The 27,933-nt window shown below is 37.4% G+C and overlaps 1 protein-coding gene across 5 annotated transcripts; it reads left to right on the top strand.

The window, feature by feature from the left end:
* Positions 1-27,818, top strand: FSD1L (fibronectin type III and SPRY domain containing 1 like). Of its 5 annotated transcripts, none has more exons than XM_042866308.1 (14): positions 1-79; positions 3,613-3,708; positions 4,630-4,761; positions 8,290-8,391; positions 11,410-11,432; positions 13,271-13,392; positions 16,744-16,953; positions 17,283-17,381; positions 18,940-19,066; positions 20,181-20,213; positions 24,168-24,262; positions 24,729-24,980; positions 25,328-25,416; positions 27,097-27,818. In XM_042866308.1, the coding sequence occupies exons 1-14, from the start codon at positions 65-67 to the stop codon at positions 27,217-27,219; spliced, it is 1,518 nt and encodes a 505-aa protein (XP_042722242.1). In that variant the 5' UTR covers positions 1-64; the 3' UTR covers positions 27,220-27,818. The 5 variants fall into 5 exon arrangements, with proteins under 5 accessions (XP_042722242.1, XP_042722244.1, XP_042722245.1 ...); XM_042866310.1 differs by having other exon boundaries at positions 24,171-24,262; XM_042866313.1 differs by lacking the exon at positions 1-79 and adding an exon at positions 682-752.
* The last annotated feature ends 115 nt before the right edge of the window (positions 27,819-27,933 follow it).

The raw sequence follows: 27,933 nt of genomic DNA on the forward strand, positions 1-27,933 counted from the left end.
GGTTCGGGCCGCTCTACTTGTGCCGGCCGTGGGGCGCGGTGCGGCGCTGTCGCGATCGCCTGCCATGGAGGAGCAAAAAGTGAGTGATGCTGCCGGGCCGGCCGTCCCCAGGTCCCGAGGGGCTCCGGCTGACTCTGGGGCTGGCGGAGGGCTCGGGATGCCTGGGCGGCCTGTGCGAGGGGATGGGGAGGCGGGCGTTGCCGCCCGCTGGTGCCGTTGCCGCCCGATGCCGCTGTCCGGGGCTGGGGCCGTGCCGTGCATTGCCGGCCGGGCGGAGTCAGTGGGGAGCAGGGCGATGTGCCTGGCCTGGAGCTGGGTGTCTAAATACGGAGCTCTGCAGGAAGTTCTGATTCAGCCCTTCGGCTTGCGGGCCTTTAGGCTGCTCTGCTTTCCCCTGCTTGGAAACTGCCTCGTGAGCAGCGTTGTGTTACTCGTGGCTTACATCATTCGGATTAGGGATCTGTGTTATCTTTCTGATCTGTAAGCGTTTTGTGCTGATGCTTCATACTCACTGGTGCTTCTGAAGGTGAGATTGCCAAGCAATGCCTCTGTTTGAGTCTGGGGCTGCTGAGGGGGCTACGGCTGTTCTGGATGTTGCAGGATGTGTGCCTGGTACCTTCCGCCCTGTTTGGATTTCAGAGCTCTGGATACAGTAGTACAGTTGCAGCTCATCTCGGATTTCACAGCACTTCGTCGGCTAATTTGTTGCTGTCTTCAAACTCTGGCAACTTCAGTGTGAAAAAGTGTAGCAGGTTAGGAGGCAATGGAAGTGTGTCCTGTTTGAAGCGTGGTCGGTATGAGACTGAATTTAGGCTGCTTTAAAAACTCCATTTTGCATCCAGCCATGTCACAAAACTTCAGTGTGATCTTGAGCAAGCTGACAACTTGCTATTTAAACAGAACTGATGTAATTTTATTGAAGTTTACTTTTCGGCTTCAGCCAGGTTTGCATCTGCTTCAACAGGTGTCATGCAGTGTTGGTTACTGGTTATTCAGAGGATATGCTGTTTTATACTGCCATCAAAACTACAAGATACTGCATGTTGCACAGCTTCGTCTCCTCTTTCATGCCCTTTTATGTTTTCATCCTTCGTACATGAGCACATGGCACAAGATCTAATACATGTTTTAAAAAAAAGGATACTAGCAGTGATTAAAAGCTGACTTTGTTCTAGTGGCTTGTGCATTGGTGGTATATTGGATCAATGTGGTAAAGTTTTGGTAGCAGAGAGACTGCAGGGGTGGCCTTTGAGAAGTGACCAGGGCTGTCCTTGTGTCAAACAAGGGCAATTCTAGTTGGCTCCAAAATGTGCCCACTGCTGGCTGCGTGGAGGTCATCATCATCAGCGCAGATAATGCTTCTGTGATAACACCACGTAAGAAAATTAAACAAAATAAAAAAAAAAAAAAAAAAAAAAATCACTGTTCAGGTTCTCTTGTGAAAGAAGTTAGAAAAATGGGAGAAAAGCAGCCCTGCAGCCACCAAGCCACCACTTTGTCCATGATTTAACCCACATGCTTCTTCACCTCGTTTTGTCACTGTGCCCTGCTAAGGAAAGGGAGTGGATGAGTGCCTTGGCGAGCACCTAACCACTTGCCAAGGTTAACCTGCCTCAGGTGGTTAAGAAAAGTACACTGCAATGTATTTTTAGGCCTCTTACATCTGTGTTTGCAGAAGGTGTGTTACTCTTCAAGTTTCATCATACTGGGTGGAATTTGTTTGGAGAAATTTATGGTTTATTTAAAAAGTTACGTACTGATTGGTCGCTGTAACTTCAGGTATGGAAAACCTTGTTTGCTAGTTTGCTTAGATTTGCTGCTGTACTTTAGATCAATTGTTTAAAGGATTACCAGGCTTTCTTCAAGCGTAGATCTTTTCTTTTAGTCACACACATCTGTAAAAGCCAAAAAGCATTGTTCAGAACTGTGTACAAGAAGAGTAATTTTTTTCTGCATGGTAGTACTGAGTAAGCCCTAAAATCCCAGCTGAAAGAGGATTGGGAGTTTTCTTGTTCATCCAAATTGACAGTTATGTTTATAGGATCTAAGGCTTAACTGTGGGCTGACATGCAAAAACAATTGCTTCTGGTTGGTAATGAATGTAGCAGCAGCTGGTTGGATGATTGCATTTATCTGGCAGTCTGCACACAAAGGTGTCTTAAATATGTTAGACTTCAACCCAGTAATGAGCAATTCTGTAATGAAGTGATGAAGACTTGCTGCACTCACTGTTTCTGCAAGAAACCAACCTGGCTTTGTTTTTGCACCTGACAGTCTGAATTCCAGGCATTGCTTGCAGTTGCATTATGTGTTTTACAGCTTGCACTGTGATAGTGTTGTGTAAGGCAGCAGAATTCTTACTTTCCTCTGATAAAGAATGACATTGTGCGAACAGGCAGTGGGCCACAGTAAATGCATCATAGAGAATTCTTTAAATTAAACTTGTAAGGAAGAGGATCGGGGAAAAAAATGGGCTTGGGAATATTGGAAAGGTTTCTTAAAGGCAAGGTGACAGCAGAGTTCACTGTAGAAGTAGATGCTGTCAAAGGATAAAACTTCTACTTTTTAGCAGACATGAGGTCGTTAGTAAAGAGCTAAGAACTTGCTTGTGGGGATGGAGGTGGAACATGAGATAATGACCTCTGTGACATCTTTTAGGTTGCACACCTCAAAAACTGGCTTACAAGCTCCTCCATCTGCCTTGATTTCCTGTGTTGTCAAGTAGCAATGTTAAGCATAGCAACTCGAAACTGAGTCTAAATAAATAAATAAATAAATCCTAATTACAGCTTTCACTTTTTTAACAAGTGTCATAAACAAGCTCTGTAGATTCAGATGTGTTTCAAGAACTGATTTATTTGGTATTCTGATTTGTTCAGAACTCGAACTTTACAATAAGGCTGAGTTTTAAGTACCCATTCTTGATGTATTTTATTAGTCTTCAGATACGAGGGTGACTTGTTAAAATTAAGCTTGTAGTCTGTTATAATTAAAAAAAAACCCCACGTGCTCAGCAATTTTTCATACTGAGTACATATTTTGCAAATTTAATCTTCTGCTTTTTAATGGCTGACAGCAGTATATCGCAGAGAACCTTCCCAGTTGTCACCCAGCTTTTGTCTTTGAGGTTGCTCTTAATCAGAGTGCACAAAGTATTTACCAAAATATTTCACTAACTGCAGAAGTAAGCTTACAAATAGCTGCTAACTTTACTCTGCTGATCACATAGGATAAGCTGTTAGCTTAGGTTTTTTTTTTTTTTTATAGCAGATAATGTTAATTTTTCTTTTCAACTGCTTTATTTTCTTTATTGCTTCTCTCTCATTTGCTTTGCAAAGTCTTCTAGAGAAGTTACGCAGGGCAGTGTGGTGACAGTAAGTAGCCTGGCTGTTCAGATGATTTGGGATCTTCAGTATAATTAAAGTTATTTAATTTAATAAAATGCCTCTTAGGTCATTAATCTTTTTTTCATTACAAAACATTTATTGTGGTCTTGTATCAGAAGAGTTGAATTTACAGTTAGAACATGCATGGTGAATTCTTATTAATTCATGTGTTGAAATGCTAAGCTGCAAAAGGACCTTGTGATCATTTCTGACTTTGTAATTCCAGGAGACTCTGCAAAGGATCATCTCTACTCTTGCAAACAAAAATGATGAAATTCACAACTTCATTGGCATGCTGAACCAAACAATACAAAATGTTCAGGTATGTTTGTTAGGATTCGTAGCCTGTATGTGGTGGGAGCAGCTGCTTATCAGGTTTTGTCAGCCTTAGACTGGTTGTGCAGTGTGTAAGGGGTGGGCAATAAAAATCAAGTGTAAAATATTCATGTTGGAACCAAGTAGGAAAACATTTCATTTCCAAAGTTCTGCCTCAGCTTGGAAGGTGTAGTGGTTTTGGTTTTCTTGCAGAAAGCAGTCTGGGGTTTTGATTTGTTTAGGAGAGAGTGTCTGATTTTGATGTGTGACCTCGGATTCATGTTAGTTGCAAGTTGTCTGTTATTTTAGACTTCTGTTGGCAGACTGAAAAATGAGACCATCTAAAACACTTGAGAATTCTTTGCTCTTTCCATAGTTAGTATTTGCAAATTGTTGGGTTAAAGTTAACTGTTAAACCTAACTTTTAAACCATTTACCTCTCAGCTGAGGTTAAGGTTTCTCTTATCTGTCAATAAGTGGCTATTTCTTGCTAAAACTGAGCCAAATTGAATTCAGAAAATGAAGTTTTCCAGCAAATCTTTAAGGTGGCTTTCTGAGTGCAGTTTAGTGTCAAATGAAATGGAACTGTCTAATATCCTGTTTACAAACGTCTGAGAGCTAATACATAATGGTGAGAGGGGGGTGAACTCTATGCTTTTAGGCACAGAATACAGTTTCCAAATGTTGGTTCTGTGCAAGTTTGAGTATTAGAGTTTTTGTGAATTTTAGTCTTCAGCTTGGTGATGTTATGTCTGTCTGAAAGGGGGCCCTCCTTTAATATTTAGTGATAAAGTGAGGAATGATAAGAAGGTATATTGTAGTCATGGCAAAGTGTGTTTTGGCAAACCACATGATTTTCAGTCTAGAAGACAAGGAAATCAGCATTGCTTCCATTAGAGATTGCAGCTGTTTTCAATTCTCTTCTCAGATAAATTCTTCTAATGTGATTAGTGAATTGGATGATGAATTTGATGCTCTGTATTCTGTATTGGATGAGATGAAGGGGAGTATGGCTAGCACTATTCAGCAGGAACAGGCTCGTAAAATTCAAGCTCTTCAGGTAAGTGTAAAACGTCTCTGAGATTCTTTGCAACTGGGTACAAGAAATTTTAAACTGTTATTTAAAGCCTTACCTGAAAATGAGATTTTTGACAGTGTTGCAAGAAATGGAGTAACTGCAAGGTAAATGTCTTTGTGTCTCTCCGGCCTCTTCTGGTCTCCAGTCTATGTTCTGGGTGTGATTGTATATCAAGGAGGTGGTATAATGCGTAACTTACATGTGAAGAAAGGCTCCATAGGAGCAGGACATACACTTTCTATTTTCGAGCTAATGAACAGCTTCTGGACAGAGAATGCTTTGTTTCTCCATATAGGAATATGAATCTGTTTAATGCCTGACGTGATTTTTTGACCTTTTTATTTCAGTTTGTATGGAAAACATATGAGAGTTGCATAGGAACATGTTTAGTGGAGGGCACCAGTTTAATTTGTGAAGTACATTTCACGGTTTTATGATTGTATGATTTAGTGCAGGAGAATCTTTGCAATGAACTTCAGAGATACAGAAGTGAAAATGCAGCTTCTTGAAATAGGCATAAAATCCATGTATTTACAGTAGAGAGTAGCCAGTTAGCACTAGCTGTCAGAAAGTGTAGCTACATGGGGATATGTAGGATAACTAATCCTATAAACAGAAGCTGGTTTTTTAGCTTTTTTTTTTTTTTTTTTTTTTTTTTTTTTTTTTTTACATGATCTAACTTGTATCCTTCTTTTGCCCCTTAAATCTTTTTCCTTATTTGCTTATACATGGCATTAAGGAAAGAAAAAGAGCCTTTACTTCATAACTTTAAAGAAACCCAAGGAATTGTTTAATGCAAATTCCACAGACCTCCTTACAATGTCTGCTTTACACCAGTCTTGAAGTAGGAGGATAAAGCATTTCAGAATTTTTGGGTATATATCTCAAGTTTTGCTTTCCCATGTCCAGTTTTATTTTTCTCTTCATGTCTGCTTTAAGACCTTCTGAACATCCTCAACAGATGGTAGTCACGTGCTTCTAATTTACTCAAACTTTAAGTATTTAGTACTTCTCAGTGAATAACTTCTAGGAGGAATTCAGCTGCTGCTTACATAGTTTGTTCTACCATATATATAGTTAGTGAAAGCTGAGGTTCATCTTGTAACACTTCTGGAGGGGAAAGCTATTTTGGTAGTCAGATGGTAGTCGGCAAGCTGTCTGACTTTACTGAGAAACTTTCTGTTAATATCTGTTAATTTTCTGGAGCTTAATCTAATTTGATTGAATGGTATGATTTAAACGCATTCTAAAAGCTTGTTACTGCCTGGTATGTGTAGAACAGGGGAGCTACTATTTGCATTGGATGAGGATGAAAACAAATACAGTGTTGCAGGTCGTTAAATCACTTATTTATCTTTCAGCTTTGGCTGTTATCTAACTTTTCGGTCTAAAGGATGTTCTCTTGATGACAGATCAAAATTCCTCTAAGGTGCACAGCAAGAGTGCTTTTTCCTAACAATGAACCTATTAAACCAAACTGACAAAAACTGTTGTGTTGAATGCATCAATCTAAACCATTACCGTTGATTGGGATTAAACTTTGCATGAGGAAATCAAAAGCTTTCAGTGTGGTCTAAATTTCATGTTTAAGAGAACTTAAGGGACTTTCTTAATTTGTCCTGAAACATTTATATTGGTCTTGCACAGTAGTTTAAAAGGCTGACGATTTCATTTTTAAGCTGGTTTCACAAATTTTCTTGGATGTTAGTGCTGAAAGTCCAGAAATTACTCTTATTCCTTGCTTTAAAGATAATATTTTTTTTTAGGACGGTGTACTTTATTAATGCTAAAGTGTTGGACGATTACAGCCAGAGTCAATGGCTCTGTGTCCAGGTTGAGGCCAGTGTTGAGTGGCGTCCTCCAGAAGTTTGTCCTGGGAGCGGTGCTCTTCAACATCATCAACATTAAGGACAGAGATGGTGGGATTACTGCACCTTCAGCAGATTTGCAGATGACACCAAGCCAAGTGGTGCAATTGATAGGACAGAAGGAAGGGATGCCATCCAAAGGGACATTGAAAAGTGGATCCATGTGAACCTAATGAGGTTCAACAAGGCCAAGTGCAAGTTGTATTTGCGTCAGGACAATCCCAGTTATATATACAGACTGAAGAAGAACTCCTTGAGAGCAGCCCTGGGGAAAAGGATCTGCACATTCTGGTGGATGGAAGGCTGGACACTAGCCAGCAGTGTGTGCTTTCAGCCTGGATGGCTAATTTTACTCTGGGCTGCATCAAAAGATGGACAGCTAGCAGGGTGAGAAGTAATTGTCACCCTCTGCTCTGCTCTTGTGAAGCCCCATCTGCAGTACCATGTCCAGGTCTGGAGCCCTCTGCACAAGAAAGATGTGAAGCTGTTGGTGTGGGTCCAGAGAAGGGTAACAAAGATGCTGAAAGGGCTGGAGCACCTCTCCTACAAAGACAGTCTGAGGGAGCTGGGCTTGTTCAGCCTGGAGAAGAGAACGCTTTCTAGTACTTGAGGGGCACTCAAAAGGAGACTGACTTTATACAAAGTCTGTTAGTGGTAGGACAAAGGAAATAGTTTTAAACTGAAAGAGGGCAGGTTTGGCTTAGTTGTCAGGGGGAAATTCTGTACTCGGAGTGGTAAAGCACTGCAACGTGCTGCCCAGAGAAGCTGTGGATGCCCTGTTCCTGGATGTGTTTAAGACCAGGTCGGGTGCAGCCTTGGACAGCCTAATCCAGTGGGTGGCAACCCTACTCACAGCAGGAATTGGGACTGGGTAGGTTTTAATGTTACTTCCATCCCAAGCTGTTCTATGAAAATGCTACTTGCTATTAAATTGTTTTATTACAGTGTATTATTACATGGATAGAAAGACATGTTAAATGGCTGTAGAAAAGCTGCTGCCAGGTGTAAAATGTGCATGTTGTTTGACCTGTGTTTTGTTTACAGTCCTGTGGAGTGTCTGTAATTAATCTGCTTGGAGGGTGCATCCATAGTTATGTTAGAGGTTCGTTATGGACTACTTAATTTACTGGAAATGGTAGTTTATTAATGGTAATTGTCAGTTGATCCTCAAAAAAGTTTCTTATTGCTCTTCTTTCTTGGTTCCTGTTTCCTTGCCACCATTCATTATACTGTAGTGCTTCTTTTTAAGATACTTATGCCAATTAGAGCAGGATAGGAATAAAATGCCTTACAGCTACAAGTTCATTGATGAAGGACAATTTTGAAGGTAGAAATAAGAGCGTACATGGACTTTGGCATTTCATAGCTTTTGTAAACCTAGTGTTGTGAGAAACACGTCTTAAAAGTCAAATCTGCCTTTTATAAACCAGTTCAGCTCTATTCCCTTTTGGGTTTGTGGAATGTGCTCTATACCACTGTGCATGTGTTGAGCACAGTGAAGTTCTAGTTAAAACTCACTGTATGTCAACTGACTAAGGTAACCTTATAAGTAATTAAAGAGGCATAGCAAAGCCATGTAGCTGTAACAAATAGCAAATAACTTTTTAAGTACAAATGCATAAAGATATTCTTTTTTCTTCAGAATCAGCTTAGCCAGTGTAGTAGTGCCCTGGAGAGTTCTGAAGAGCTGCTGGAACTTGCTGCGCAGTCGCTGGACATAAAGGACCCTGTGAAATTCTCAGAGGTAGAAAATGTTAAATGGATGTATGTTAGGCAGGTGCTGGTGTTTGGATTAATTTCTAGCAGCTTCTGTGTTGTGGTAGTGGACTCAGCAGAGTACTAACTGTGTTGTTTAGCCTGTAGTATTGAGTTTTAACTTGCTTTTGTCAAGCTGGCCTTTTAAGATGTGGTGTTCAAAGAAATTTAGCTTGTGGTCAAGCTCAAATGTGATCATCTGAGAGTGCTCACAGAACTGTATGAATAAAGTCCAGTAACTTTTCCAGATTAATTAGTAGGGGCTTGCAATACAGCTGCAAATCTTCAGGCAGTTCTTTGGAGCTTTAGTATCTACATTACAAGTACAGGGTAAACCTGAACACCTGTAGTAAAGCTTTTAACATGGGCCATGGTGGACTCAACTTTGGGACTTCTGTTGCTCTATTGCAGATGTGTGATGTTGATGATTGGGCAAAAAGAAGTTGCAGAGCCTCCACTTGGTTCCTGTATAAGTACAGTTAACCCGTCACAGTTGTCTTTATGTTATTCTAGTATCAGTATCACTTAATGATACTTCAGTATTAAAGGAGTTTGAGACCTCATGCACACAGCTGTGAGGCCTTTCTAAATTGGTCCATCAGAACTGCTACAACATGCAATCTCTACTAAAATAGATGCTGTCTTATTTAGTGTGAGGAGGAAGGAAAAGGAAAGTCTTTTTGTAGATAGCTAACAAGTTCAGCAAATCTGTATTGATGAAACCTTGTGGTAATCAGCTCTTAAGACCATGGAACTCATATTTATGATCTGAACCCTTCGGCTTTTCTGAAAGATCTCATGAAACTGAATTCAGGACAGCTTTTCCTATATTTCCCAGAACTTGCTAATGTATTTGTATGCTGTGAAGACTGGAGCCAGATCTGGGCCTTGCACTGCAATTCTAATACAAAAAATGCAAGCTTTATCTCAGCACACTTACAAATGAGAGCCAACATATGCCTAGCTGGAAGAAGGATATGTTTACAAACGAGTTAAACTGTTCTAGGTTTACACTGATCCAGTACAATAGGTTCTGTAACATAACTTGCTTTAATAATTCTCACAATAATAGCAGGCTCAGCCCCACCGAATCCATGACCAAGTTACTTTGTCTTTCTGTCTTTTAATGGGAACAGGAACAAAGGATTGGACAGGAAAGCTGTCTTACATTGCCTTTTAGACCTCTTGGCAACATGTGTGCTGTCTTGCTTTGAATGTCAGTTTTGATTCGTTTGCCTTGAAAAGTAACAATTCCTAAACTAAATGTCTTTCCTAGCCCTTCAATTTGGGTTGTCTTTTCTGACTTGTAGTGATGTACAGAGATTGTTAACTCTTGATCAGCATGTAGAATGTAGCTTTGTATTCTCTCTAGGTTGTTTGTTTACAGATAATCTGTACTGTTGTTTTTTTTCCAATCAAATATGCAAAGGCAAGTTATTGGATGTTTAGGAGAAAAGGTCTTTAAATTTGGAGTTTGAGGCTTAAGAGGCTTAACAGGAGTCCAGTTCACTGAGCTCCCAACATTCAGAATCTTTTTACAGTAGCTTGAACTTAAAAATGTCTCAGGTGTTTCAGGCATAGTAATACTGAATTGACTATTAGCTAGTTAAATCTACTGGACTATTAACTGGAATACCTTTTTTAATTGGTGTTTTTTCGGATCCTGCAATAAATCCATTCAAGAGAAACTAGCTCAAGACGAGGTTGTATTTTTTAGTGTAGATTTTTTTTATACTTTTAATGAATTAGGTAAGGTGGAGGTCAGAGCATGAATACCAAACACGTGCAAGAGTGCTGTGGTTGGATAGGATGTGATTTGACACTGCTGTGCAGCCAACATGAAATTGGCTGAGAACCCTTTTTTGTCAGTGGTCTGGAAACTAAATTCAAAGGAGTTAAGACAGGGCTGTCTTGCAGAGAAATGTGTTCACTGAATCCTGAATGCCACATATTCCACCAGTTGTGAGAGATTACGAGGAAGGGTTTGTAAGTAACAGTGACTTGTCTACAGCTGTCACATAATCAGTAATAGTTCCAATGAGAACTTTGGTTTGATATAAAACAAAGCTATCTCTTAAGCTAAATTATTTATGAATATTTGTTCTTTCTACTTCCTGCTTTGGAAACAAAAGATTATTTTTATATAGGAGGGAGATCTTTTTTCTTTTTTCCCCACTCATTTATACTTAGAAAAAAAACTGTAGGTCCCTCATTTCTTTGGCTTGCAAGTTTATGTATAGTCTTTGGGAAGGATGGTAGTAAAGATGAATACTACCTTAGTAGCAGTGTTAACTCCAAATAGTGATTCAGCAATTCTCACTAAGCCATCACTAAGACTTCTACAATAATGTTTTCAGTTTTCAGTTCCTCTTGGTGGGGGACTGGGATTTTTTTTCCAAATGCCGGTTAAGATTTGTCTTTGAAATATGACATTGGTTCTGCACCTTCTTCATTGTTATTGCTTAAATACTGAGGAAAAACTGTGTTTTGTGTTTTGGGATTTTGACATACAGTGACTGCCTTTTAGGAAGTGGTGTTGGAGTAGAGCAGTGACTTTCAAAGGGAACATGTTAGTCCTATTTTTTTGTGTGAATGTACAACATAGATAAGTCAAGTGTGGCTGAATGCCACTAAACACTTTGCAATTTAAATGAGAATAACAGTCATTAAGTTTTACCAACTTATTCATGGGGCTCTTTTGAAATATGATGGAGAATAACTTAACTGATGCAGAGAAATCTGCAAACACTATGGACAGGAAGTTGGAGCTGGTTTTCTGTGGTTTTTGAGACTGATTTGTTTCCAGGTAATATACATTGTTGCAATTCTAACTAACACTATTAACATGCTTTATGGAATTTTTTTTTAATGCAAATGTTGAACCTGTTTTGATTCTCAAACCTGAGCATAGAACTGAGATTGTTCTGTCTTCTTGCATGGTACTGCCTTTGAGACTTGCATGAAAATGCTAACTACCTTCTCTCTCTTCTCCCTGATGTGCCCCAAGGCTGCCAGACAGATCAAAGATAGGTACAGTACAAAGCCTACACTTTTTGTCTCTTTGAATTAGTTTTGTCCTTGAAAATGCATTTATTTTTAAGGAACATAGTCAGCTTGAATCAAATTCATGGATTCTGCTTTAAGTGTTCCTCATGACGTCACAACTTATGAAAGAGAACTAAAACTTTTTTTCCTCTTCAGTGTTTCTTGCTGGTTCCAGACCTTTCATCCCATGATAAAAAGAGATGTTTTTAACACAGGGAAACATGTCTCTACTGCAAAACTTCTGTTTGTTTTAGTAGCTGGTGGGTGAGATTGAATAATATTTCAAGCTGACTCTGCTCCTTTAAATTGTGATTAAGTCTTGATTAATTACCTCTTAGAGACTTTTGCTAGCTAACTTTAAGTATTTCTGATGATATCATTGAACTGTTTTAAATTTGCTATTTCTACTGGGTTTTCATTGTGCCGTGTCTTGAAACTACTGTTTAGAAATGGAATGTTTCTGTTTCAAAATAAATACTAAGGTTTTCTTAAGCTGAAAGTGCTGATTGTACTCTGAGAGTCTGACATCCTGGTTCAGTCATACCCCACAACATTCCCTATGTTGTGGGTAACGATTTGTAAGACCGCTCACAGGGTCTTACCTATGTATGTTACTCCTGCTGACCAAATTGGTTTGCTTTCAGCTTATGTATTTTCAAGGGAGAATCTGCTTGTCTAAATTGCCTTGATGTTAATGTAAAATGAATAATTGATTGAGAAATTTTCACTTTTCCAAGGGTAAAGAACTGAAGTAGTTAACAAATCAGATGGATGGTGGCAATGATAGGTATCTTAGCTCTTTAAAAGTTATTTAATACTTCACCATTAATACTTAGAAGGTATCCTGTTATCATTTCTGTTTTCTTGAAATGCTCTGCAGTCTTGCCTTTAAACCGATTGTGACAGGTTGTCTCTATAGTATTGGCACTTCAAGAGAAGTTTATAATGTCTGAAACTAAGTTAATGTTCTGTTATAGCTAATCAGAACGCTTCTTTTTCTTACGAGGAGATTTAGTCTAACAGTCAGGTCAGGTAGTGGAATCTGGCTGTTACCTGCCCATACTGAATTTCAGGAAGTTAACTGTGCCTTGGGATATTGTCTGTTTTACTGTGCTCATTTCATTGTCATAATTGCCTTCTGTTTCCCCAAACTATAATCTTCTCATGCTTGTATGTTTAATATGCACCTCCCATATTTATTCTTCTTTCTTCACTGCCTAACATTTACATGTTTTTTTTTTTATCATTCTTTAATGTAACTGCAGTTAGCACACAACCTCTATATTATATGCCAGTGAAGAACATAGTACTTCATGGGAAGTGATATGCATTAGGTGTTCTAAAGATGTATCAGAGCTGTGAGCGTAGACTGGGTGACTATCTGCTAATGATGTCTATTTTGTTATTAAACTTTTTTTACAGCAGGGACAGACCCTTTTGCCATCTCAAATCAGTGTCATCAGGCCATGCGGCAGAATTTGAATGACTTCTGTATTAAAGAACCAGAAAATAGACTTACTCTTTTATTTTGGTCTAGTCCAAGTAGTACTGAGGTGTCCTAAGAATATTCATAATAAGGTCTAAACTAAGATTCCAGAAGGGGAAATGGAGTAGTGCTTTGATATGTCTTAGACATCAAGACTATTTTGGAATCTGTGCTAAGCAGTTATGAGAAACTAGAACATTTTGTAGTAGTTTAGAACATTTTTTGGCTAACAGTTTGAAATTAAAAATACAAGTGATCCGATTGCTGTTTCTGAAACTGGCTATAGGTCTTAAACAATGCAAAACATGTTTTGCTAATACTGCTTCCCTCACTTTAGAGTCACAATGGCTTCAGCATTTCGCATCTCTCTGAAACCAGAGGTCAGTGACAGTATGACTCACTTGATGGTGGACTTCACCCGCGAAAGGCATGCACTCCAGGCTGTTAAGTTTTTGCCAGGTAAAACTGTCTGCAGTGAGTTTAATTTGTTACTAATTCAGTAAATGACTATATTAAAAAAAGAAAATCTTCATGCATCCTAATGAGCAATGTTTAATTGGATGTTAAGCAGAGTATCTTGATGGTAAAAGTTTTCCAGTTTTTTGTTCATTTCTGCATAACATGGCACTTCTGAGAATGATATTTATGTTTTTTTCTGAAGTGGGAATACGTCTTCCAGGTCACATGGTTTTGTGTTTTGTTTTTTTTTTTTCTTGAGTTATATGTTCTTCTGTACATTATGAAGCTACTTGAAGTTTCTGAAGGCTATACCTGGTAGCTTGATGCTTGGTGATGCACTGTAGTCCTAATAACCTGTAGTAAATTGTGCATGGAACTGCAAGCTATTAAGTTACTTATGTGAATATGATATGATATCGTATCATATGATATGATATAAAATACATGGTAATGGTTATCTACTATGACAGTGGAACTTTTGAATCTTCTGTTGTGTTTCAAACTGGCCTGTACCTCAGCACCATAAAGCCATTTGCTATGCTTGCCTGCAACAGTATGGGATAGAGAATTGAAAAAAATGTAAAAGAGCAAGAAGTGAAGTAAGAACAGTTTAAAACGAATGGGGTAGAAAACAAAGAAAACCCTAAAAGAATTAATACAAAAACAAATGGTGCGCGGTGTATTTCCTTGTCACCAGCTGGATGATGCTGTGCCAGTACCCTAACAAAGACAACTCCTTCTAGCTTTTTTTGTTCACACTGACACAGAGTCATAGAATCATGAAGGTTGGAGAAGGCTTCCAAGATCATCTAGTCCAAACATCTACGTACCACCAGTATTTGCCTACTAACCCATGTCTGTTAGTACCACATCTAAATGTCTCTTGAATGCCTTCAGGGACAGTGACTCAACCACCTCCCTGGGCAGCCCTTTTCAGTGCCTGACCATTCTTTGTGAGAGGAAATTTTTCCTGATATCCAACCTGAATGCCCTGGCACAACTTGCGGCCGTTTCCTCTAGTTAATGCTAGTTACATGGGAGCAAAGGCCAAACTCCACAGATGGTGATGGAGAAACCTTACAATGTGATGAACAACAGGAGCTGTTCTGAAGACTTCATCATATGGTGTGGAATGTTCCCCTGATCAGTTTAAGCCAGCTCTTCTGGCCGTGTCCCCTCCTACTATCTTGTGCAGCTTCCTCACTGTCAAAGCAGCATAAGAATCAAATTTTGTAGTATAAACACTGCTCAACTGATGTGTTATCAGTGTTATTCTCATCTTAAATCCAAGACACAAGCACCATTCTAGGTAGTATGAATAGCAGCCAACATGAACATTGTCGCATCTGAGACAGAATGCTATCACAACTGTTTGGTGGTAAATTTAGATGATATATTGCAGTGTATGTTTCATATTTTACTCATTTCTTTCCTGCTTTCTTTCCACTTTGCCCTTGACTCATACTAAGAATACATCAACAAGAATACTGCTGGCAGGGCTATATGTCACTATTCCAAATCCGTGAAGGACTTGGCAGCATCAGTTTACATTTTGCACATCTATATTTTATGCTGCAGATACAGTACATAGTAACAGGCATAATTATCAATATTTTTCATACTTATCTAGCACTGTCTAGTCAGAAATTCCCATTTGTATTCTTAGACTCTGTTACTCATTGCCTTGTATTCTACATATAAGGGAACAATCTAGATAATCTGATCATATTGTACACACTTGAAAAGGATGAGAGTGTTAAAATCTGACTCCAAACATTCATAATCTTATATCTGGACAAAGATACAATTTAGTATGACCCTCCTTATATGCATGAATTTTTCTTTTTAAGTGCAAAAAAGTTGATATTGTTTGGGCTGTTCATTTGTAAGCTGGAAAGTTTTCTGGATATAGCTTTCTACTTTCTGTAGTGCTAAGTTATCAAGAAACTATCAAGTAACTCTGGCACTGAAACCTGATAGCTCAAATTTGTAAGCAAAATTGACCTGGTGGTGTTTCCTGATGTGACCTGATGTGGGAAGTTGAAAACAATCTTGGTGTTGTGGTGGAGCAAGACTTAAACTTTTGCTTTTTCTTCTGAGCAGCTTAGCTGTTCTCAAGCATTTCAAACCTGTGCTTGGTTGAGTGTACTTCCCTTAACCAAAGGAAAAAGAGTACAGACCAGCAGTGCATCTTAATATTTGAACAAGTAAACATGGAAAGGTGTGATGTGCATAAAACAAACTAGACCTCCTTCTAGTGGGGATGCTCTATCTAGAAGCTGATTGTATGTAGGCAGTAAAATTCATCATTCACATCTCTAAATGTGACTTCAATATAATTAAAGTGATGCTGCTTGTCATCAGTTGTTATTGGGAGGAATCACTGCTAAAAATCTTTTCAAGAAATAATAGATTCAATAGCGCAAAGACAACCTAAATATAATTAGAAACTGGGTTAATTGGTCATAACTGTGGAAAAATGCACAAGTCTTTGAGTAATATGAAAAGTGGTGTGGTATTTTTTTTTTTTTTTTTTTTTTTTTACAACATCTGCAGTTCTGCAGGTCCTGTGGATACATCAGCATTGTACTTCTCTCAAATGTTCCTGCTTGATATGTTGACTTCAGGCCTCTTTGAAGCTTTTGTGAATGCTGAAACAACAAAAATCTTTTGCAGATCCCATTTCCAAAAGCTTTGAGCAAGAAGTGCTTCAAACACTTCAAAGTACTTTAAGTCACTTCAAACAAGTGACTTAAGTGCTTTTCAATTTCATGAAAACAGACTTTTGTTTATAAACAAAGCTACTGCATCTTCTTCAGTAGATCTTCAGAATTCTCTCCCCTTCTTTTAAGACAAAAGATAAAGAGGGAAGAACTAGATAACTGGGAGCTGGCTAGTGGGAACTATTTTACTGTTGTCTGTGGTGATTAAAGCAAAGTAAGTGATAATGTTTGAGGGATGCAATTGGTATTAATCAAAAGACTCAGAAAAATAAAGCTATAAAGCTTTTTAATGTTACCCAAAACATATGATCATAACTTTGGGCTCAGTTCCTCTCTGCTCTTACATATGCTTATTGCTTGCAGAAGAGGATTAACCTAACTTGCTAACAAAACCCAAATCTGTGTAAAATATGATGCAAATGTTAATTCTAATGTCAGTGTTTATTCATTTGTGCATATTAAATACGCATAGTCATTTATTGTGCTTTGATGATGGAATTTATCCCCTAGAAGAAATGAGGGTTAGTGGGCTGTAGGTAGTTTCTGAATTCTAATAAGTACAACGAGAACATACTGTGTTGACTCTGTTCTCTCCTTTGAGCTGATTTGTGTATTTGTTTTCCTGCAGTTCCTAAAGCTCCAGTGATTGATTTGGCAGCATGTGTAGTCATTGATAACTGTATAACAGTATCATGGAGAATGCCTGAAGAAGACAACAAAGTTAATCACTTTGTACTGGAATATAGGAAAACCAACTTTGATGGGCTTGCTCGTGTAAAAGATGAACATTCTTGGGAACTGATAGACTATATTAAAGCTACTGAATATGTATTATCAGGTAAAGGCTGTTGATACTTAAGACCTAAGAATATTGATGTAACTTTTGCTTTGAAGCTTAGCAGAGTATCCATTTGTCTGTATGTAATGAAGTGTCCTTAGTTTTATTGTGGTCTTGGGTGCTTTGAAGCTGAGTGACAGCTCTTTCTCATATTTGGAGTATGACGTTTTATAAAAACTCACCTTTTAAACTGAGTTCATGGTGATACATAAATTTGTTTTTTCTTCAAATTCAAATAAATGAAATACTGCATTATAAAATAGATCTTAGTCTTGTGAAGTAGTCAATGGTTAATCTCAGTTGCGTTTTCTGAACATCTACTTTTTTAGGTCTAAAGTTTGATACAAAATATATCAACATTAGAGTACGAGCTTGCAACAAAGCTGTGGCAGGGGAATACTCAGATCCTGTGACTCTGGAAACAAAAGGTAAAATATGGAAGACTATAACCTTGTCTTATATTGTAAGAAGCATTGAATGGTTGGAAGGGACCTTAAAATGCACCCAGTTCCAAATTCCTTGCAAAGATCAGGATAGCCCCTTATCAGAAGAGGCTGCCCAGGGCCCCATCCAGCCTGGCCTTGAGTGGCTACATGGATGAAGCACCCACAGCTTCTCTGGGCAGCTATGCCAAGGCCTCACCATCCTCTTAGTAAATAATTTATTTGTCAGCATCTAACTCAAATCTCTCCTCTTTTAGTTTAAAGCCATTCCTCCAGTTTGCCTGTGAAAAAGTCAGTCTCCCTCCTATTTGTAAGCTCCCTTTAAGTAATGCAATGAGATCTTGCTGGAAACTTCTCCAGATTGAACAAGTCCACTGACTCAGCCTGTCTTAGCAGAAGGGGTGCTCCTGGCCTCTGATAGTCTTTATGGATATTTTAGTTTTGTAGCTCCAGATTCTAATTGTGGTAATTATTCAAAAAAGCAAGCAGATCTAAATTGAGGTAATCTGAAACTGATGAATCCTTGACAATGTTTTCCAATAAACTAGAAGAATAATTCCCTGGCAGTGATGTTCTGTAACAGAATGCAATTCTTAGTTGTTCTGGTGGAAATAATGATTCTGATACTCAAACTAGTGCAAGTTCTGTACTATAACGGACAAAATTGCTGATACAAACAATAGACAGACAATTGTTCATAGACCATTAAGATATAAATTATGTTACTTGTAAGCACTGAATAAAAACAAAGTTATATGCAACTTGAATGAAGCAGTGTGCATACTTTTTTATAACCATTTTAATGCTTCTAAGCAACGGTCATTGTAGCGTGTTCATATTTTTAATATTTAAATACTTTAGTTACTTACATTCCTTAATCCAGTACCAGAAACAAAATTCTGGTTTTTAGACTATCTATGGTATTTTTCTACCTTAACACTGCATCTAATTTACTTTCTTCAGTAATCAGCCCACAGAAACTCAATTTCTGCATGCACATGCTTCTTGGTTTTTTTTTTAAGATGTGTGCTGTTGAGCACACATAAAATCATAAAATCTCGAGTATACTTCCAGCATCAGTCTATAATAGCTGATTGTACTAGGACTCACAGAACAGTTTATTTATAACTATCTCTAGGGGATTCAGCATGCTGTATTCATTTCCTTTTCTTGGGATGGAGAAGTTGACTGCAGCAAATGCCAGGTCTCTTCTAGTTTCATGCATCCTCTGTTTTCATATCTGTAATGGACTTTGCATTTCAACTCTTATGTTTTATCCTACATGATTGTAGTCCTTATTAATCACAAATACCTCGTTGGAGAATCAGTGCTGTGGTGCATAAGAATGAGAATGGCTTTTTAAACCAATCGTAACTGTAAGAGTCTAAGTAGGCTGTAACTAGCAGAAAGAGCCAGTTGAATTTAATTAGTAACACTGCAGCATTATGAAGATGAAAAAATATTTCAATATAACTTATACGCTAAAGGTAGATTATTGTTCTTTAAGGTGCTTCTTCACTGTTTCACATTTTGTCTTGACTAGCATTTGTGTTTGATTTGGACAATACTTCATCTCATGTGAACTTAAAAGTTGAAGATTCCTATGTTGAATGGGAACCTACTGGAGGTAAAGGCCAAGAAAAAGTAAAAGGGAAAGAAAATAAAAGCAGGTAAGAACTCTGTAAATATATTTATTGTCTGAAATGCATTATCTGGCAATTAAAAAGGGAGAGTGGGGAGAAATTAAATTGATGGTACAACAGTGGAACGTGAAAAGAATCTTCACTCAGAATTTTTTCTCTGCAAGGAATGTTCATTCTTTGTTTCTCCTCTCCTGCAACAGATGTAGAGGCTATTTCTGGAATCAGTCATAAATATATAAAATATTAAGTTGAATGTAAGTCTTGGCAAAATAAATTTTCCAAGGCGTCAATCAAAGTTCTAAAATAAGATGAAGTAAATGTTGGGAGGTAACTGGTATTCAGCTCTAAAATTGTGTCCAATAATTTTGCAGATCAATACTTGTAAACAGACAGGTTTTCTACTATAAAAATAATGAATTCTACTATGAAAATAATGAATATCTGGCTGCTGTGTCCTTTTGGGAAGCTGAAGTTAAGAATGAAATTGGTACTATAAATGTTGTTTGAATTTATCTTAACTCTTACTGGTGAGGAAAAGGTACCAATAAAACAAACCAGATAGTGGAAGATAATAGAACATACCTTTTCTTAAAATGTTTTGGCCTCCTGGAGGTTGGCTTGTTGTTACATGCACAAATGTGGTTGGCCAAATCTGCCATAAGGGCATGTTGCAGCCTTGTCCATCAGGACTCCTACCTGTTTTTCTGCAGAATTGCTCTTCATTCAGCAGTCCCCCAATCTTTCCTATTAGGTGGGATTCTTCCACCTGGAAAACCACATCCCCAGCAGTGAGCATGGTGGTCAAGTGATACTCTCCGTAGCTTCTAGCCCACTTCGCAGTCCATATCCCATATTCCCACCATTGAATATATGAAAAATGAGAGTAGGTCAGTAGTCTTGCTAAAATAAAGGTGTGAATGGTGTCCATCAGTTTTCTGTTGCCCATAGAGCTGGTTAAATTTTCCTCAAATTTTTCAACTGGAACTTCAAAGCATAGTTAATGCTGCTTGAAATAATACATGAACCAATATGTTCCCAATAGGCATATACTGCCAGAAGTATGATAATAGTGCTATTTTAAAAATGTGGACAATTTATTTAATAATGGAACAGTTGTTTAATGAATACTTCTGTCTGACAGTGGCCAGAATACTGTGCTGAAGAGCAGTAAAAGGTGATAATATACCTCATTCTTAGGATCTAACATCTAGTTTTGTTGTGAATCTTTGCTAAATCCCTTTGCTTGATGTAGTGAACAATCTAATAGCCTTTATCAGTAACAGCTTATGTGTGCTTTATAAAATTCTTAAGAATTTGACTGTGTATTTACAGATTGTGTATGTTTTCTAATGACTGGAAAATAGTCCTATAAGAGTACCTCCTGGTGTGCAGGATGTGTGATTTGCAGTAGAACTGTGCCTTCTAGAGTTTATACAAAGACCCCTGTTATTTGCAGATAGATATTTCATCTATACGTAACCTGTATATATCCATAATATATATTTTTAAGCTTCTGCCGCTTGGTGGCTTAATGGTGATTCTTCCAACTGCCCTTATTGATCATTTCTGAGAATTTTAAAGTAACTTGATATTTTTAGTTCTTATTTTTGAATCCAGCTATTTTTTGCTTCTGAACTTGTATAGTAGTTGTTTTGCATCAGGAAAAAACATGTTTTCATGTCTTCCAAGATCACAGAGATTAACCTGATGTTATGTGTAAAAAAAAAAAAATTAATGGAAGTTCTACCTACTGAATGAAATTTTTAAATGAGAAAGCATCATTTTTGTTATGAAAAGGCTGTCAAAATATTCTGTTATTCCTTGTATAACTGTGTTTTCAGTTAGAACTTCTGTTATGATTGTCTATTAGAGCTCCTATTTGAGAAATTACTTTTTTTGCTCTCTTGCACTTTTTCACTGGTTTAGTAGTTGTGGGATCAAAGCAAATGCCCAAGTCTTAATTTCTCATAGATATTACTCTTCTGTGCTATCCATCAGGAGGATATGTTTTTGTTTGACATGAGCAGTACTGAAAAATTTGTGTAGGTGAAACAAGCTCTGCCTATAGTTCTGCAACAGGAAGCTATCAATTTCTGCAGAACTAGGTCTTAAGCCTGCTTCAGGGATTGACTTCTTGCTCTATGAACTTCAGGAGTCTCGTCTCTTGTTTTTGTAGCTATCAGTGAAGGGCTTCCCTAGTTCTTGCTTTTGGTTTGGTAGGATATGGTCATGTTCAACTGTGTCTCAAGCTCACCTTTTCTTGCAGGAGATTTAGGATCTTTGATTCATACAGGAGGTTTTTCTTCCCTGTCTAAAAGTACCAGTGCAAAATTAGTCTGTATTAGAGGATATAAAATTTGAAGCTAACTCCATGGTTGGTGAAAAGGCTGTGGTAATAATTGTTTCACATGGCAAATAGACATCTTCTAAGGGTTGGAAGAACATGATGGCCATAAGGTTCTTAATGCTCTGTAACACATCTGTAAGGCTGTATTAATGTCTTGGACCAGACTGGAAGGGTTTTTGTTCAATCTGATCTAGAGAAAGGCATCCTCGCTTATGATGGAGGTGGAAATAGGTGGTCTTTAGGTCCCTTCAAACTTAAGCCATTCTGTAACTTCTGATATCTATCCTCATTCTTCTCCAAAAGAGAATGAATGTTGCTCAAAGTCATATTTTTTCACCAAGGAAAGCAAAAACTAAGGCTAACTGCTGTACTACAGATAACAATCATAGTCATAAGACTATGATTTTGTTATAGAAGAGTGGAAGAAATACATTGGTTACTCTATTAGCTAATAAAATCTGTGCTGCATTAGAAAGAGGTCACCAAACTGGCTTACTGCTATAAAATTTCCTGCCTTTCCATTTCTGAAGGGAGAGGTAAGCACTTAAAAACAACTTTCAATATTTTTTTTTAAACTTTCATGCTTAATACTGAATGCCATTGTCTGAACTGGTAAAGGCTGTTAGACTTAGTTGAGAGTGCCTGTGCAGGTGGCCATTTAAAGAAGATCTGAAAGAAATTATGCTGAAGACTTTTTAATGCATTCCTGACTTTCACAAAATTCTAGCAAAGTACCTGCTTTTCTTGGAGTCATTCTCTAAGTGGCCACACTTGCTTTCTGCCTAACTCAGTTATACCTAATCTTACAGAAAGATTGCAGTGGCTTTTGTTGGATATGCAAATGAATGGTCTATCTAAAGCAGGATGGATTCTGCAGTGTTTTCCCTGAAATTATGCTTTAATTCTTGGTTTTGCTTTGTTTTGTTTTGTTTTTATGCAACTGCTTGTTTCTTTTTATCTTTGGTAAGTAAACGACAAGTTTTCACATTAATAACATTGAAAAGCTTTTGATGTGGTTTGGATTACTGCATGCTACTCACCTGGTTCATGTAGTTCTTGCAAGCAAGTTAGAAGGTTGGCTAGTTTCTGATCAGTGTTACTAATTTATATGCTAGGTTGTGATGCTAAAAATAATCATCAGTTTGAGAGCAATGATTTCTTGAAGGCTTCCTTGACTAGATCAAAATAAGTGAAGATGAACAAGATATTCTTGCATGTTTTTATATGATAGTTGAATGCCAATCAGCTTTTCATTGCCACCTGACTTTATTTTAACTGTGATACTGGGCAAAAGGGGCATTTTCCTACCCCTAATGAAATGGTGTTTGAGAACAATTCCAGAAAGTAGAAAATAGTGTAGAATGAGTCAGAACAGTAACAAGCTCAATTTCACTGTACTTGTCCTAGATATTTGAACAAGAATTAGCATTACCAAACTGTAGCTGAACTTGAAAGTTAAAGGGAAAACATCCTTTTTTCTATATAAGCTCATGCATACTAGACTCTGGGGGTTGTGGATTTGGAAATCTCCCTGAAATGTGTCAGAAGTAACATGCTTCCTGTATTGTTTAAGTTTTAAAGCTGTAAGCTACATAGCTGCTTCTGAGAAGTTAAACGTTTTCGCTGCTAATTACTTTTAAAATAAGACCCAACATGATTGTCTGATTACCAAGGTTTAATGTTCATTGTAGTTCACTAATAGCTTTCATTTTGTTTAACGGTTAAATTTTTAGGAATTATATTTTTGAAAGGATAACAAAGGTAAAAGAAAATGTTTGGGAACATTAGGAAACCTCATGGGTTAAAAATTATTCTCTAAAACAACTGGTTGCTCACTAATATGTTCTCCAGTACACAGTTTTCTGCATTTATTTTGTTATTAATTCCTAAGGGAGATTTTCTGATCATAGTTGATCAAAAGCAAAGCCTTTCTTGATTAGGATTAGACTCTTAAATTTTATAAAGATTCCTATGGTGTTGCTGCGTGCTCCTCAGCACAGTGTGTTACGGCACAGCTTAATTTTGTGTGTGCTTTGAAAGACTTAGTAAATAAACAAAATTCCCCCTTGTTCTATATGTATTTTTGATATTTAATTTTTTGAGGAGAGTTGTGCTACATTGAACTCCGGAAGCCTTGCTTAATCTCTTTTAATTCTGCTTAGATTTGATATTCCTGGGTTTTGTATCATCTTTAGTGTGTGTTTTTTGAAATTACAGTTATTGTTTTATTCCTTTTGTGGTTCTTCATTGGGTTACACTCTTTCTTGGGATTTCTTTCACAGTTTATCCAAGCAATATGTATACTGAAAAACCTGTCTTTAAGATAAGACTGGTTATTTTCTCTGTTCACTGATACTGAAATTTAGGTATCTCTGCGTCAAGTATCAGTAGTGCATTCATACTCAACTGTTGTAGCTGATTTATGTGGTTTATTAGAAGTCTTATGCAAAAAATAAGCAGTCCAAAGTTCTGAGTATTCCAGGCAAAATACTGGTGTATGTAGAAGTCTATGTGCCACACATCTACTTTTTTCCATTTGTTTCCTTTCTCTAAACTTGTTACATCTTGATATTTTTTTTTCCTTGTCATGTTTTCTATCTCAGCTTTTGTGCATGTGTACTAGCTGACTATTAGATTTGTGTTGCTAGTGGCTGAATGTGACTCTGCCATTTCAGTAGCTTGTGTATGTTTTTTGTAACGTAATTGGCTCTTGCCTTGGAAGACTTGTTTTGATGTGTATTGCTGTAGTAGTGTGCAAATCTTGAACGGTTCTTTTCTTAGAAGTGGTGCATCTCCAAAGAAGACATCTATTGGTGGAAAGGCCATGGTGAAGGGCAGCAGAGATCGTTTTGCTGGTGAATCATACACCGTGTTAGGTAATGTGAACTTTTTTTTAATGACTTTGAAGTCAGTTTAGATAAGAATCTGACGATAAATCTAAGTCCATTCAAAGCTGTGTACTTGATGCTGCCCCACACAGGGGTAGTCTTGCCTGGTTAGCACCAGAATTTTGAGCTATACCGAGTGACCTCAGGTCTTTTGAAGTCCTCTGTTGCAAAACTCTTAGTGACTGGCATTCACAGCTTTTCAACATGAGTTAATGTTAAATGTATCTTGTCTCAGTGGATGTAAGTCTCCTTTTTCTGCTTTATATTTCTTATCTACTTATACATTTTTTTTTTTTTTTTTTTGTTATTAGTAGTTCAGATTTTTCTGTTTCAAAGTCTTTGCTGTAAAGAAGCTAAAATAGGGGAAACCTAACTGATGCCTGTAAGGAAGTAAAAATAATAAAATAAGAATAAAAAATATAGCAACTAAATGTTTGTTTTTTTTTTTTAATAGGAAACAATGCTATTGAAAGTGGGCAGCACTACTGGGAAGTGAGAGCACAGAAGGACTGCAAATCCTACAGTGTGGGTGTGGCGTATAAAACTCTGGGGAAGTACGATCAGCTGGGAAAGACTAATGTAAGCTGGTGCGTCCATGTCAACAACTGGATGCAAAACACATTTGCAGCAAAACACAATAATAAAACCAAGACACTGGATATACCTGCTCCAGACAGATTAGGAGTATACTGCAACTTTGATGGAGGTAAGCTACAATTCTATTAAATTGAGCTGAAAAGCTTATTCGAATAATGGTGTCTAGCTGAAGCAATGCAAGGCAAAGTTGTACATTCCTGATGCTTCTGATTGACAGTCTCTTACGAAAAGAGACAGAGCTGTTTGTGCAATAATGCTTATAATGTCAAATGGCCTGAGTTCATCTATGAAGACACAGCTGCTGAGAAATCGTCAGTCGTAGAATATACTAATTCTGTTTCAGGAAAATTATTCCTGGAATAATTAGGTGTTTTCCTGGAAAAGTACCAAACTTGCAGAAAGTTAGACAGCAGCAGCATTAAGCATGTTTTTCAGCTTGCTTTTTGCCTCTTTCAGGTCAGCTCACGTTTTACAATGCAATCTCAAAGGTGCCACTACATACCTTCAGAATGAAATTTACACAGCCGTTGTTACCAGCCTTCATGGTCAGTATCCAAAACTTTGACCCATTTCTAATACTGAATATTCACTTTGCTGAAGACTAACAGTTGTGTTTTAAGGGTGAAAATGGGGATTACTGCTTATGATGAGTACTTAAATGTTTGTTCCCTTTTTTATTTCACACAGTGCTTATACTATACCCTGACACTTCACTGGGGCAAACTCTTGATTACAGATGTCTCAACTATAAGGCACTTCATCTTCATAAAAGTCCTTGTAAATTCATTGTGTTCTGTTACCTGATGATCCTGCTACAATAATTGATCCAAAGTGATGCAGATGAAAGCCCAATATGCTAAAAGCTGCCAGAGCAGATATCATGAGATAAGACTAGATTAAACGCATCCCTCTGAAATAAACATTTGAAAGCTAGAGTGTTTTAAAAGCAATGAGATTTTCTTGCTAGTCATTTCTCTGGTCTGCATGCCTTTTTTCTGCCTATAAGCTAATCAATGAAAACTTGCTTTAACTGTGAAAATTCAAATCTGCGAAAATGCAAGAGAAGAGAATAAGTTACTGCATAATTGTTTTTCCTTTAAGGGCTTTGAACAAATGGAGTTGGAGGCCTCAGCTGCATTATAAGCTGCCTACCAAGCAGATCATATTTGGGGAGCAGGATATAGGCCTGGGAGGACTTAGGCATCTGAGGAGGCTGTTGCTTTAGTTCATAGTAACAACTCAGGTGTCTGGACACTGACCTTCTACCTCTTGTAATCCAGCCCACAGAAAACATGGCACTGTAGTTCTGTTGTGTAATTAGGCTGATTAATGAAGATTTCCCAGGCAACTTTACTTCTCATCATACTTTACTGTCAGACATACCACTACAAGTTGATTATGCGTTGCTACAGCTGACTCTTAAATCAGTTCTTAAGGGAGTAGCAAGTGCAAGGGAACACTTGCTTGTACAACTCAGCCTATTTGTTTTCATCTCACACAGAGTTTAACAGAGTTTAAGTTACTGGCTGCAGTCTCTATTGCACTATTGATGTTAACTTGAATATAGTTAAAGTAAAAAAGGCAAACTGCTTAATTACAGCTGTTGTACTGAGATTTATTTGTGCAATTAGACGCACGTTCTTTAATATCATTCAGTTGGAGAATAGATGTCCCTTACAATGGCAGCCCTGAATCTCCTCAAAACTGTTTTTCACATTGACCTATGTCAGCGTTTGCATTCACATCGTTCCAGTGTGACATGACGTAATTAAGTACTGCTTTCAGACACTGGACAACTCTTGTGTATTGGTTGTAACCATCATTAAGTTAGGATATTGCTGTTAGGGTATCAGTCTTAAATATAGAATTTTTTTTTTGTTGTTATAAACTTATTTGAAAGTACAGAATGTGAAGCATCTCAGATTTTATGGTGTAATGCTAGGGCCCTGGGCAACCTAATCTAGTGGGTGGCAACCCTGGCAATGGCAGGGGAGTTGGAAATAAATGAGCTTTAAGGTCCTTTCCAACCCAAGCTATTTGATGATTATTCAGAATTGGCTTCTGATTTAAAATGTTTCTGTATGTGATGACTAAAGAGAAAAAGAAAACAAATGCAGCTGTGGGTTAAGTTTTGTGTCAGTTCCACTATGGGAAGGGAGAGCAAAGTATAACTGCTTCATAATGTTAAGATTTTTTGGGAATATTTTTTTTCCTTTCTCTTTCAGATCTGGTGTGGTGGTCTTGCAGTAAGTACTGGTTTGCAGGTGCCAAGTGTTTTCACTGCACTCCAGGAAAATCAAAATGGATTAAGGAGATCAACTAGTAATCTAAATAATATTGCTCAGTAATGTCTGTTGAACACTTGTATTGTTGAATGTTTTTTTCAGTGTGGCTGCTATGCGATGAAACTTGAGAATTGGTTTGAAAAATAGGTGGGAAAATCAAGAGCTGTAGCTATGTACTTTTCTATTACTGTACTTAAGCATTTTGTTATGGACTTGAATATTAATTTTGTTACAAATATTTTTCTATGAAGAATATAACAAATAGTGTTGTTTTTTGTTTTTTTTTTTTTTAGCTCTCCTAGCAAGAATTATTTGACTACAGATTAATACTACTGGTCTTCCCATACAAACATGAGATAACAAGCAGGCATCTCAAAAGAATATCTATTCATGTAAGAGATTATGGGGTAGATATGAAGAAATAGAGCAATCTGTGCTTTTTTCTGATTTAAAAAAAAAAAAAAAAAAAAAAAAACTAACACCTAATTTACTTTTGGATTGGTAGTCATATATTTTCTCCTACAAATCCCATAAAATATTTTTTTTATCTCAATACTTACCTGGAAGTTTAGTAGTAGTGAAATGATTTATTAGTGGGAGAGCTTAAAAACAAACAAACAACAACAACAAAAAAACCACACAAACAAACAAACCAAAAAACAGCAGCAGCAAAAAAGGCATGTTATATTCTTTGTGGAAAGAGTTAACATTTCAGTGAGAATTATTTGTATATCATTGACTGTTTAAAAAAAATCTGCTTGCTTCCCTCTAATCAAG

Source organism: Lagopus leucura, unplaced genomic scaffold, assembly GCF_019238085.1.
Source record: "Lagopus leucura isolate 7727_CA_CO unplaced genomic scaffold, USGS_WTPT01 Super-Scaffold_810, whole genome shotgun sequence".
NCBI classification, from domain to species: domain Eukaryota; kingdom Metazoa; phylum Chordata; class Aves; order Galliformes; family Phasianidae; genus Lagopus; species Lagopus leucura.